The sequence below is a fragment of the Ambystoma mexicanum genome, chromosome 13 (genome assembly GCF_040938575.1).
Source record: "Ambystoma mexicanum isolate Mex_15411 chromosome 13, UKY_AmexF1_1, whole genome shotgun sequence".
Classification (NCBI taxonomy): Eukaryota; Metazoa; Chordata; class Amphibia; order Caudata; family Ambystomatidae; genus Ambystoma; species Ambystoma mexicanum.
This window is the reverse complement of record NC_090938.1, coordinates 265,004,472-265,018,504: the sequence shown is the minus strand read 5'-3', so window position 1 is coordinate 265,018,504 and position 14,033 is coordinate 265,004,472. Positions and strand designations below refer to the sequence as shown.

The following is a 14,033-nucleotide window of genomic DNA, read 5'->3' as shown; positions in this document are numbered from 1 at the left end:
TTTTTCTCGACTTACAATTAACACTTGGCACGGGCCGGGTGTGCACTGCTTTCATGATTCAGTCAATAATGTGTATACCCAGGGCTGCACACCTATTAAACTGGGTCTGCCAAATAGATCTGCTTGACCAAAAGGGGTATACGTCTTTGCTACAATAATGTTCTTGTGTTGGACATACACCTTATCAAGTATGTCTGAACACAGGTGAAGAAAGGAATAACACTTACCAAAAAAAGATGTATTGCTTGCCTGTAGATGCACATCACAGCCAAAGCCTCTTCTGTAAAGCTTCTGTATGCTGCGTAAGGTCTCACACTTCTCATCAGAGGCTGCTACTGCAGCTAGACTCTTGTAATATCTCTTGCAGGCAGCTGCCACCCGGGGCACCTGCAGAGCCTCAGCTGCCAGCTGGATCTCCTCGGCTGTCTCCTTCTGCAGGTGTAAGGTTCCTTGGTATGCAAAGTGTAAGATGGCTTCCCATCCTTTCACAGTGACTTTGCCCTCTAGATCCACAGTCCGTGGTGTGTTCCTCTCTTCCAGAAGGGAGAAGAAGAATAAACTGACTGCTGCCAGAACAAAGCAGTGGATATCATAGAGTGTCCCACCAACTTGTACTGACCAATCAACCAGGAGGCCTCCTTCTCTGAGCTTGACCATGATGCTGAAGAAACTATCATGATAGTATTTGTTGTGAAGCTCCTTAAATGCTCCAGTGAGAGGCTGCAGCAGGCTTTCATTTTGCTCGCAAGTCTGTCCCTGAACACCCTTATACTTATTAGGTGAGTGAATGCTTTCTCCCCCACTGGTGGATGTCTCATTTTGAACACAGAGCTGTGTGCTCCTCTGCATGAATTCCATCACTGGATTGAGTTTGGATTTAGGTGATTACATTTGGCCTGCAAAAAAAATACCAAGACTTAGAATTCGGATTGTAAAAGTGAATGACAGAGAGAAAAGAGATACCTCTTAGATCAAAAAAGTATGTAAAGAGTACTGATTACAACTCTGCTTTTCTGATGAAGCAACGACAACTGGTCCAGAACAGCGGCACCTAATGTAGTCTAACCTGCTGCAAGGCTGTAGACGTGACTCCTCTTACATGCAACAACTGGGATGCTAAACGGATTAAACTAAGACTGTGATCCCACCTCTGGAATGCAATTAACGAGCCAGTGCTTGTATAGTTTACTCTTTCCTGCTAATCTCTCATAATCACTTAGGGTGTTACGTTTCCTTTTAACCCAAACGTAAACTTGTGTGGGGTTGGGGAATGTAATACCACCTGCAATCGAAAAGAAGCAATTTCCGAGATAGGTTACAGTGCAATAGTATTTATCAGTATTTTCTAAGAGGGTTGCCCACCGATTAGACTCTGTTAGAAGTATTATCTCGCATGTTTTATCTTATACTCGGAAGCCAATTTTGGTTTGTTCATATTTATGGGCAGATTCTCCCCCAAATATATATTGCAAATTATGGTAAAAGACCACACATCTCATTTTCTCAACAACAACAAAACACATGTGCTTTATTCAGAAAGGGCATTTCGACTCAGGAGGATAGCTCAGGGGCACCATGCTCTCATTGGAAGCAAGACGACACAAAGCAACACAGGTTCGGTCCGCGCTTAGAAACCGCTGGGTACTAAGCGCGTTATAAATAACCTATCATATCATATCATTTAAGAGTGTATCAGAAATGGCCACGTTCAAATGGTTTTTTTCACTCCTTTCAGCAGTTGCGTAAATCAAGAGGGCTTGTCTACATCATTGCATCTGGAATTCACAAATGGGATGCGCTTTAAAATGCACAAAAATGAGAAATATCTTCTGGCACCTGTTCGGAACACATGCAGGGGAATGCGCGTGCAGATAGCACCGGGTTGTCTCTTTCCACCATTGCCCAAGGTGACAGCAGATACTGCATGTGTGTGGGAAGAAAGCTGGAACTAGGCTCATGAGACTGGACTGGAGGGAAGGCTTGGCGATGTTTCTACTCCTGGCTGCTGCCTGGACCTGGGCAGATAGCGTAAAATGAAGCCTGAGCTTTCAGTGATTCACCTCCTGTGAGGGGCTATTACGGGGTCTCACTTTCCTTGAACGGGGATTTCAGTTTCGCTATTCTATGTCCAAAATCATTTCATTGACTTGCCACCTACTTGGATTAATTTCAGTGTGTCACTCTGCACGAAGGGGGATTTTAATGTTTATCCCAATTTGAGGCGTCATTGAAATGTTCAAGTCAATGAAAGGGATGAATGATGTCTGTGCTTATTTAAAGTGAGATATTATTGGAGTGCCTCACTTCTTCTGAGAGGTGTGATCAACTGTGCATAGTATGCTCCTGAAACTATGGCAGCCTGGCAGGTGACGGTAACCAGTTTTGACACACTCCAACTGTTTGGGCCTCATTACACGGATGGCGGTAAGGGTTTACCGGTACCGATATTTTACCGGTACCGGTAAATCCTTACCGCCTTACTACGAGGTCCCTTTGCGGGTTGGGGAATTTAACGCCTGCTTTTTGCAGGTGTTAAAAACCAACCCGCAAAGGGACCCAGGGAGCTAATTACGGTACCGCAATTTGCGGTACCGTAATTAGCGCCTTCCCCATTCCCATTATGCCCTATGGGGCAAAAATGGGAATGGGGAAGGGCAATGGTGGAAGGGGGAATTACCGCCCCGCCAACCTTGGAATGGGGCGGTAATTCCCCTTTCCGCCAAGGCGGTGCCGGTATTTTACCGGCATGAACTATGGCGCTAATAGCGCCATGGTTCTCCGCCATCCGTGTAATGAGGCCCTATGTCTCTTTCTCTCTCTCTAGAACCACTTTATTCCTCCTATTTTACCCCTACTTCTATCTCGACCCCTTTTCGCCATTACTCCCTTTTTACTGTTCCTAGTCACATCCCTACATTTACCATAGGCTCCATTAACTCTATCCACCTCTTCTCTTTTCCTGGCCTACTTCTTCCACCGCTTTAGTTTTATCCACAAAGCCCTTTCACTGCTTCCCCAATATACCTATCCTCTTCCTCCTGTAGCCCTAACTCTTTGTCCACTTTGCCTCCTCTTTCTCTGACTCTCCTCTACCGAGCCCTACCAATTCAACTGTGACAAAGCCAGATCGTTGTCAATGCTCAACTTAGGCCCCCCTCCTTGTCTGTCCTTCTATGCCCCTGATCTCATGCTTCTCTTGGGTTGTGACATGGGCTTCTTTCATTGCAATCTCCTCCTCCATGCCTCGTCTGATACCATCTGCCCTCACCCTTACCTTTCCTTTCAGTTCCCCAATATATCAATGTTCTTTGCAGCGCCTCCAGTTTGTTCTATCCTCGTTTACATATATAGAGATGACGCTGACATTGGTTTGTAATACGGATTACCATGAAATGGGGTCTATGCTACATAGAGTATCTCTACTTTATTTTCTTGTTATCAGAACATGTTTATTTGTGTTTTGACATGCCACAAACAAATGCTTACCTAATAAAATTATATATACAACGTGTGTTCCAAATGCCAAAGGAGTCATTGGAAATATTAATTTGTTCAGTATTTAACTGCTTGTACATTGAACAATATTTCAAGGAAATTCACTTTACGGATGCAGCCATTTTCAAACAAAATGATAGTGCAATGTTTCAGTGGAAAAATGCATGTATGAACTACAGAGAGTAGCCAGGCACAAGCAGATAGGTCTATAAGGTAATGTGATCAGGAGCCATTCTGTTAGGCCCATGCCTAGAATGTATCATTCGCTGTTCAAGGCATTCCTGCTAGTCAAATGAAAAGACCTGTTATGAAAGTTTATATGTGTCCTACAAGGCAACTCTGGCTCTGGAGATAAGATAAAACACGTTGAGAAACATGAGTGAGAAACAGCCTTCGGTCTATTTACAGAGAAACATAAGTATGCACTCACAATTTAGGAAGTTGGCAGCTGAGGCCATAACACTGAGGAGTAAAATCCAGAAGCTACACAACAAAGAGGAGCAAAAGTATGAGATGAGCGCACTAAAGATCATTAATCTATGAACAACAATTCATTACATTGGGAACCAGGAGTCTTATTTTAAAGTTCCAGATGGAGGCATATTGGCATCTGTTGCACAATGCAGTCATTGGGCCTCATTATGACCCAGGCGCTAAGTGTTTAACGGCGCCGTAAAAGGCTGCGGTGCCATTAAACACTTAGCGCCTAATTACGAGGTCCCTTTGCGGGACCCGACCTTAAAGGCTGGTTTTACCAGCCGTTAAAGTAGGGACCCGCAAAGGGACCTTGGTGCTAATTACGGTACCACAATTTGCGGTACCGTAATTAGTGCCTTCCCCATTCCCGTTGAGCCCTATGGGGCTAATAGCACCATGGTTTAGCCCCGGAGTCCTAATGAGGCCCACTGATTTGGTCCTCAAGTAGGACAAACTTGGAATGCTTACGAAAGAAATTCAGATATAAAACTCCCTCTGGGCCTTTAAATCTCTGCCCAATGCTGCCCTGTTTCACTAGACAGTTTGATACATAACATGCAGGGACTCAATTAAAGCTAATAAAATGCTACATTAATACAACCACTCAATCAGTCAATCGAAAGTCTCAGACCAAAAAGCAGGGAAAAGGTCTGAGACCAGCAATCAGAGAAGAAGGAGCCAGAGACCAACCTTCTCAGAAGCTCAGTGGATAACACAAGTGTAAGAACAACACAATAAGGGTTGGATCCTGAGATCTACACAATCGGATGCATGATTATGAGCAAAACAACAGAAAATTAGGAGCCAGACATAAACAAACTCAGTATAAGGAGACTTGTGTGAAACTTGGTGAAAAATGATGATTCTTTTTCCAATGCACTTAAGAGCAGTGGGAGTCTTAGCCCATGCTATTGAAGACTAAGGGCCTCATTACGACCCAGGCGGTAAGTTACCGCCTGGGTCGTACCTTTACCACCATGGCGTAAACTATGTTTACGCCATGGTGGTTGGCGGACTTACCGCCCCATTCCGAGGTTGGCGGGGCGGTAAGTCCCCAATCCCCATTTACCCTTCCCCATTCCCATTTTTGCCCCATAGGGCATAATGGGAGAGGGGAAGGCGTTGATTACGCCACCGTAAATTACAGTGGCGTAATTAACATCAAGGTCCCTTAGCGCCATGGATTTTAACACCTGCTAAAAGCAGGTGTTAAAACCTCCATGGCGCTAAGGGACCTCGGAATCAGGCAGTAAGGGTCGGCGCTGTTTACGCCGCCGTAAACCCCTTACCGCCTGAGTCGTAATGAGGCCCTAAGTACATAGGAATGAAGTAGCAAGAAGTAGGAGCCTCAAGCAAAGATAACTAATATTGGCACCTGGGACCAATACACTGAGAATCAGTCAACTGAGCTGCATGAGCCCAGGCTCGAAAATACACAGGGACAGAAGCATGAAGCCAACTACTTGGAGAGTAGAATATGACGACCAAAAATATGTCAAACTGTGGATCCCTCAGGCCAACAGACTGAGGCAGTGGAGCCTGTGTCCAATAGAGTATCAGATGAGGATGATGGCGAACAGTAACATGAATCAAACCTACTGAGAGAGAAGTATGAGATTATGAAAGAAAGAGGATCCTGAGGTCTAATGAATGAAGCAAAGGAATCTTAGACCAAAATATAGACAAAAGGAGCCTTAGGCTAACATACTCAGATAGATAAGAAGAAAGCCAATATCTGAGAATATGACACATGAAGCCAAGGCATTATAAACACAGAGTGTGAACAAACTAAGATTCGTCTACCTAAGGATAAAACATTTTGGGAGAAGGAGCCTAAGTTTAACACACATATGAGCATGTTGATTAAGCTGACAGACCAGGACCCAGGAACATAAGGACATCATAAATAGAACAGATTTATCAGGATCATCAACTGACATCAATTTGTGGAAGATTAACATATTTAGGGCCTCATTACACGGTAGGCGGTGGACCAAGGTGCTATTAGCACCTTGGTCCATGCCGGTAAAATACCGGCACCACCTTGGAGGAAAGGGGAATTACCGCCCTATTCCAAGGTTGGCGGGTGGTAATTCCCCCTTCACCCATTGCCCTTCCCCATTCCCATTTTTGCCCCATAGGGCATAATGGGAATGGGGAAGGTGCTAATTACGGTACCGCGAATTGCTGTACCATAATTAGCACCCTGTCCTTTTGTGGGTTGGTTTTTAACGCCTGCTAAAAAGAAGGCGTTAAAGTACCAACCCGCAAAGAGACCTCGTAACCAGGCGGTAAGGGTTAACGGTCACCGGTACCATTACCGGTGACTGTTAACCCTTACCGCCTTCCGTGTAATGAGGCCCTTAGTAAAGAAAAATGGACACCAGCAAACTATTAAAGATACAGTTTTGTCCTGAAGACTAAGGGACAGACATACTGAGCGGGTGTTCAAGATAAATAAAACCAAATGCTTGGTACAATGATGTAGAGGAGTGCTCACTGCAATAAACACCCTCGGAAACAGTTGTTAGAGGCTAATTCAATCTGGAACAAGATGTTGAGATGTATCATAAGAAATAGGATGTATACACCAGTTGATTAAGATACAGGTGCACAAGTGTAAACTGCAGAAAAGAGATGTTATGCCAACATGATGAACAGCATACCTTTCACACTAACACACTAAGAAGAAGACACGTTTAAACAGGAGATTGAGAAGGAGTTTGACAGCAATACATTAAGGATAAAAAAACTGGAACCTACAAGCAGGAGCTTGAGTGATAATGACGTACTAGAGGCATCATTCTATGTCCAACTAAACTAAGTGTAAGGATATCAAGTAAAATCAATTGAAAACCAGGAGCTAAAAAACAACAAACAGCACAGGTGAAATCTGTGACCGGGACTCTTAGAAGATACTTTCAAGAAATCATTGAAGGATACAAGCTTGAGATACAACTCTCATAAGCAGGTGCATGAGGTCAGTATGCTAAGGAGTTAGACCCAAGACACACTGCAAAGAGAAGAAGCCTCAAAACTACACTCTGCGGAACAGGGGTCTGATAGTATAACACTGACAACAAGAGTCCTTAGACAAACATACAGAGGACGAGAAGCTGTATGGAAAACCACTGTGAAGAATGAATCTGATATAAGCAAACTTGTGAATTAGTTGTCTTGCACCAGAATGGTGAAGTTCCATCATTCTAAGATCAACAGGCTTACATGCAGGACCATGCATCCACGACACGAAAAAGAAGCCTAAGACTAGCCCACTGAATTGCAAAATTGAGGACAGGATTATGAAACCACCAAACAGTAAAGTCTGACGCTAACACCAACATAGTGACAATCGGGAGCCTCTGATCAACAAACCGCAGAGTAGGAGCAAAAGATCAATTCGTTTTGAAGCATTAGAGTAACACAGAGATAATTGTAACTTAAGAACACACACAGAAAAACAGGAGCTTGTGGGCAAAACAATAAGATACACAAGCATGGGGTGAAAACAGTGGCGGTCCTGAGGACATTGCATAAAGGAGTAGGTGCTTGAAAGCCATGCATGTGGCAGCAGTAACCAGAAATCATGGATATAGAAAACAACAATGGCAGACCAGGAACCTGAGGTCTATACACAGATGAACCGGAGCATGAGACCAAAAAATGAGAAACTGGAGCCTGAGGCTTATGTGCCGAGGAGGAGGTTCTTGAGCTCAACATGTGAAGAAGAACCAACAAAGACAAATTGTGCCTCAACCTTACATGCTGTGGACAATGTGAGGAACCTCAGACTTGCACCAGAGGAGCAAGAGCACGAAAACCACAATGTCGGATACATGAGCAGTAGATCAGTACTTAGACCAGCCTGAGGAAGGATTATCAATCGGTCACAGAAGCATGAGGCAAACTCAGTGCGATGGAGGACCCTAGGAGCAACAGTCAATAGAGATGCTGGTCATTACTTTGACGACCAAGAGCCTGAGGCTGAACCAATTAGAAATAAGAGCAGGAATATCAGAATATGAAGAAGGAATATAGCTGTATAAGCATGTGACAGGGACACTGAGTGGGCAACGCAAAAACCTTTGCTCACCATGCTCAGGAGTGACAGCCAATGACTAATGTGAAAGTGTCTAAGACCAACTGACTGATATGTACAAATTTGAGATGACTGAATTGAGGTGGCAGGAGTCTGGGACCAACATAGTGAGGAGGCGGGGGCCTCAGATACATTTAATGATGAAGCTGAAACTGGATCGTCCTTAGATCCATCTTCTAAAGTGTCATCATACGACTGTTAAACTTTGGTCAGTCTCTTGTCTGAGACATGTGATCTAGGGTGCATTCCTAAGGTTTAAAAATACTTTTTTCTCGGTCTCTGACCATGAGAGGTGGCCTTAGGTCTGCTGTTTCAGTAGTTAAGCCTCTCTTTATTTCATAACTCTCTGGGTTATTTCAGGAACATCGAAAACTGCATGCAGGAGACCACCAATGTTAGCAATTACTTGCTGCAGGGTCCCCTGTAAGCAATTGTATTGGTTGATGAGGCGGAATGGACAAGGAAAGAGTAAACGTGAGGCTAACTCGCGTTTACTCTTTCCATTTTCTACTCTGGCACTCAGAAAATTGAATGATGCCTACTAACATGCTTAAGGGCGGCATTTATTACTCGACTCATATAGAACCGGTCTGGCAGTCTAAAATCATTACATCTTGCTTTTACGGTTCTTTTTTTCCACTTCACCAAGCATGCGTGATGTGGCGGTGCGTCTTACTTTTAACGATGGTCGTCACTGCTAAAGGTCTGCCGCTTTATCTGTCGTCTACCAGCGTAATGTGGTCTGAGATCTGCTCTCTAACTGTAGAAATGTTTAATCTCTTGCGTAAGGAAAGCAGGAAAGTGGTCTGCTGCCTAGTTCACAGAAGCGTTTTATAATGGGAAAAACCCCATTGGAACACGCTCTGTGAATCAGGGCCTTAGCGTTAGTGTTACAAAAGTCCAGGCCGCGTGTCACTTACCTGCCAGAAGTGATTTTCGCTCTGCTCCTTGCATGATAGGTTTACCTCTTATCCGTTGCACATGGGTGCCGCTCTGATAAAGACTGCTTCTCTTGGATAAACAGCTCTATGTCGGTTGGAACACAGTCCTGCCTCCTTGTTTCCTTGGTGATTGGCTTGACAAAGTTGTCTGGCCCGTATCCCGTAGCTGAGGTTAATTTTAGCGATGGCCCTGAATGAGCATCTGAGCAATGAGCACAGTGAGCGCTCTGAAATTGCAGAGGTATCGTCACGTGGAAGACAATGCACTTACCAGAGGCCGGTGAACAAGTGCCCGGCAGGTGGTCAGGGACACGTTTTCTACGGAACCAGAAATGGCGCACTGTATGCTGCTGTCTAGACTCCCAGCTGCTGTCCCGCCTTTATCTCTCCTGTCGTCCCAAAAGTATTGTTGCACCATTCATGAAGAGATGTTTGGTTATATATAGGCCGATATCACTAACATCAGCCTTCGCATTGCTCCAAGTCTTTTGTTTCACCTTTATACGACATCGAAAAGCATAATCTTTCCGTGCGTTGAAATCAGGAGACCCACCCTGCATTTGAGGGCAGTTATCTTGGCACAGAGACGCAAAAGGAATCTGGCTACACTTATTAATGCAGCCTCAATGGCTGCTGCATTCTTTGAATTTTGATTCATAAAAGGGCAAACGGGACGCCTTTCGCCCTTGAGAATTACTAGATGCCTAGGTCAGCTTATTCAGAGACCTGCACATTAGGGAGAGCCGGACAGTTGCAGAAACGCTGGTTGGGCAATCGTCCATGAATATTACATTTTGGGGAAATGCATTAAATGTCTGAAAGACACAAAGGGCCTGATTCATGGAATGTTTAGCATGGTGCAAAGTGACTTTGCACTGCAAAAAAACCCTTTACACCGCTCTGCGAATCAGGGTGTTTGTTGGCAGTCCAATGACACCTTTCACCGCCATAAAAATTCCATGAATCAGGGCCATGTGTATGCTGGGAACACAATTCAGCATGACAGACCTAACTAGCTATGTGATGGTCAATTAAAAAAGGCGTATGCGGGCGTGGCATATGCAAACGGACAGAAATGTAAACGCTTGCTTCTGGGTACTGCAGAAAAACAACTCAGGTGCCAGAACTGAAAACTGCGCAGTGCACATTCCAGGGTAGACGTTCTGCATGGGCGTAGGACATGGGGGGAGAAGGGGGGACAAATCCCTTTTCACTGAAATCCCAGTATCTGCTTGCCGCAATGTGGAAACCTTCTGGTTTAAGATGTAGGTGAGTACCTAGATCTTGTACATTTGATCATAACAGCTTCACCTTGTGTAGCTCAATATGTTCTTTCCTTACTTGTTTTTAAGTCATTACATGAGCTTGTTCGGCAGTTGTTTTTGTCTTGATTTGTGAGTAGTGGCTTATGATTTGGCCATCAGAAAAGCTTTAATTGCATCACACGCATCATAAACATGTCCACTGAATTGGCATTTTTATTTAAGAAGATTTTACATGTCTAACACATAATATTCATCAAATCTTTATTTAACAATACAATTAGGTTTAACCTTCATTTCCTGGTGTTTAAAATTCAGTAGTGAGATCTGCTGATTCGGATACAATGGGCCTGAATTTCAAAAGCGTTTTCAAATGGGAAAACACCATTCAAAAATGCTTTGTAAATCAGATCCTATACTGCAAGCTGGTAATCTTTAGACTCATTAGATCTGCTTATATGGGCAGATGTACGATACCTGGTGAGTGGGAAAAGCGAGTGGTGGTAATGCATATGAAGGAATGAGAGTCACTGAATAAGGCACACTAAAGAGATCTCATGGTTTAACCAATATTTGTGTCCAGACATCTGCACCTAACCAAATAGGGGCCTCAGAATGTGGGCATTACCCATTGTTAACTGTGCGCGTTCTGTGACATCTGATTAGCTTGTCATGCTACCCCTCCAAACCTTACACCCCCACCACAAAGGTTACTGCATGTGGCCACTTTTTTCGCCTAAGCCATTTACCTATGTTGGTAACTAACTCCTTTGCCTTCATTAGTGTGGTCCTCCTACCATCTGACACCAAGGGAAATTGACAAAGTACTTTGAGTACCCTCCACCATATCCATGGTGTCCATCTGGTTTTATTAAGAAACAGACAGAACACTCTCCACAATCCATAGACCTTACAGGTGTTTCGCTGGTGTGCCTGAGCTTCTGCTGTGTTGCTGTGTTGTGACTTTTTGTCACGTGTGGACCCGCCTGTAAAATTCAGAGAGGCGGCTTGACAGATTTACAAGATCTGAAGGTTTCGATCTGATCGTACTAGTACCTTTACATCCTTGCCACACGGGAAGCTTGAAGGAAGGGATGGCTAGAGTTTGTAGCCGCCCTTAATGCTGTGTTGATCTTCCTTAGACATAGGTGAAAACCTCGGCAACAGAAGTAAACAAGGCAGAGAGCTGCGTGGGGGGAGTGTGAGAGAGTGTGGGGGCCATAATTTGCCTTAAACTTACCACACCTGAACTCATTTTATTTATTGTTGACCCTTTCTCTCCAACTGCAATGCCGGGGAAAGCCGCAAGTCACGGTAAAGCCGTGGATAATCGGGGAAAGAAACCCTACAGCCTGCGTTCAACTAAACTGTCCAATGAAGCCAGCACTGAAGTACAGAAAAATGACAAGGAGGGGGACAAAGGGATGAAAGCTCAAGAGGAGTTGAATAAAAAAAGGACCATTGGATGCCTTTTTTCCTGCTAAAAACCCTGTTTGGGCAACATCTGTGCCTCCATTAGACATAATACCCCAGCTAGCTGAGGTCGATAGTAGTTACCTGCCGCTGGATCTGGACAACGACTCACTATTACAGCTATGCTATGCATTACAGGACTGTATGTCCCACTTGGCGGGGGGAGGAAAGGAGAGGCTATAGAAAGCACCTTGACACAGCCGCAACCTTCCCTACCAGAAAAGGAGTCCCATGTCCCTTCTCCACCAGGGGCTGAGATAACTCCGGGGACTGCGCCCTCATAGGGGTGGCGGGGGTTAAACCACCTCCCATTGAACTAGAGGATACCCCTCAGCCTGTTGGAGGGGGGGCAACTAGGTTATCTGCCAGTCCAAATATGTTTTATGGTACTGCATTACCTTCTAGTACGCTCACAGAGGAGGAGTATAGCACACACGATCCTTCTGGAAACCATAACAATGGTATTTTAAATTGTGCGGTTAAAATTTTATTAAAATTGTGTGGTACAATACATGAAGACTTGAAGCTTCAAGGGATTGCAATAGCAAACATATGTGATCATTTAATAATCCCAAATCAACCCAAAGAAAAGGTAATCATTGACCCACGGGAGACTGCCCCTCAAAAGCCTTCTAACGCAAAAGGTCTGTCCCAAGACTACGTTATTGTGGACACGAGGGCAGGGAGTTTGGTATTGGCACCTACACCATCCCTTGCAGACTTAATAAAGGGATCATTGGTCATGGGCCCTGTGGTAAAATCTCTGGGGAAACAGACCAAACTGAAAATCCCAATGGCCCAAAAGAAGAATAACCCTGATTATTCAACCTTAAGTGACAAGCACAGGTGAATCACCCTGCATTAAACTCAATAATGTGTCCTTGTAGTGCTAATATGTCAAAAAAACAAAGAAAACGAGCAGCAAGACGCAAAAGACAGTCGGCACAAACTGTGGGTGCATTAACCAGCTGGCTGTTAGAGGATGAACCAGTTTGTGTGGGGTCTACTCGGGAGGAGGACACAGCCACAAAACAGGACCATATAGTCGGTAACTACGTAGCTGGTTTAAATGTCCCCCCATCTGCGACCCAGTCCCCACTGGCTGTTATCAACATTGCCCCCAGTAATGCTGTTGTTCCTTCTACTGATCTACCACATACACACTCTTCCCTCCCTGTTACTGTGGTGTTACCAGAAAGAACTTTGACTATTGCTCCTAAGGCAGTTGCAAAGGGGCAGCGGCTGAATTGTGCCTCACTTTTGTCGCTGTTCAGCAAGGTACCTTCCCTTAGGATACTCAACTCTGGAGACTTTGACTTTGTGGAACCTCTACGTACATCGAATTCTAGGACCACTAAAGTCCACTGTAGTCTTCCGGAGACTATAGCACTTATTAGATCACATTCGCCAGCCTTGGGTTATCTGGGATATGACCTAGATATTTCCACAAGGATGGAAACCTCCGAAGAAGGAAGTGCTAAATGCAACTGCCCAAAATGTAAACTAGCGGGCCTTAAAGGCGGATCGAACCCAGTAACAAAATGCAATGACAAACAAGGCTGGGAATGGTTAAAGAACATGATCGCCACAAATACATCTTCAGATTGAAATTGGTCAGTCATAAGTTGGAATACTAGGGGGTTCAGTCATTGGCTTAATGGAGGCAGTGAGCAAGAAATCCTGTTCTCCCATGAGGTTTTTGCTCTACAAGAGACCTGGATTACATTCAAGGTAGAATTTGACGGGTATGTGACTTTCCAAGTAGAGGCCACCAAGGGGGAGTTGGGACGCCCCAAGGGTGGTCTTTTAATAGGAATAAAGTTGACATATAGCCCGAGACTGGTAAATGACCCTAAACCTGGTGGTAATGTGCTAGCCGTGGCTGCGACTATAACAGCAAAAGGAGGAAAGCAACATGACTTGTTAATCATAGACATATATGATCCCTCAGGGACCTCGAAGACTGAGTCTATCTTTGAGCAATTGGACACCATATTAATGTCTTGGGATACAGATAATGAAAGTAACCCTATCATATTGTGTGGTGATCCGAATGCGAGATGTGTAGACTTAGAAGGTTGTGGTAAATATGAGAATATATTTGATTACAGTTGTATGCCACAAGCAACCTCTAAGACCAAAGTTAAGGCATGGGTAGATTATCTGAATGAATGGAGGTTCATCATCCTGAATGGCTGCACAATTGGTAACAACCCTGGTCAATCAATGTGGGCAATGGGAACTAAGAGTGCGGTCCTGGATTACATGGTGATTTCTGAATATGCT

The 14,033-nt window shown here is 44.4% G+C and overlaps 1 protein-coding gene across 1 annotated transcript in view; it reads right to left on the bottom strand.

Annotated features, from left to right (window-relative positions):
• KLHL33 (kelch like family member 33) overlaps nucleotides 1-9,111 on the bottom strand; it is a 710,631-nt gene extending 701,520 nt beyond the window's left edge. Inside the window, exons 1-2 of the mRNA XM_069633757.1 lie at nucleotides 8,992-9,111; nucleotides 228-896 (exon numbers count right to left, since the gene is read on the bottom strand). Of these exons, the coding sequence (XP_069489858.1) occupies nucleotides 228-858 (631 nt within the window). The 5' untranslated portion in view covers nucleotides 859-896; nucleotides 8,992-9,111. The remainder of the gene's footprint in view (nucleotides 1-227; nucleotides 897-8,991) is intronic.
• Between the last annotated feature and the right edge of the window lie 4,922 nt (nucleotides 9,112-14,033).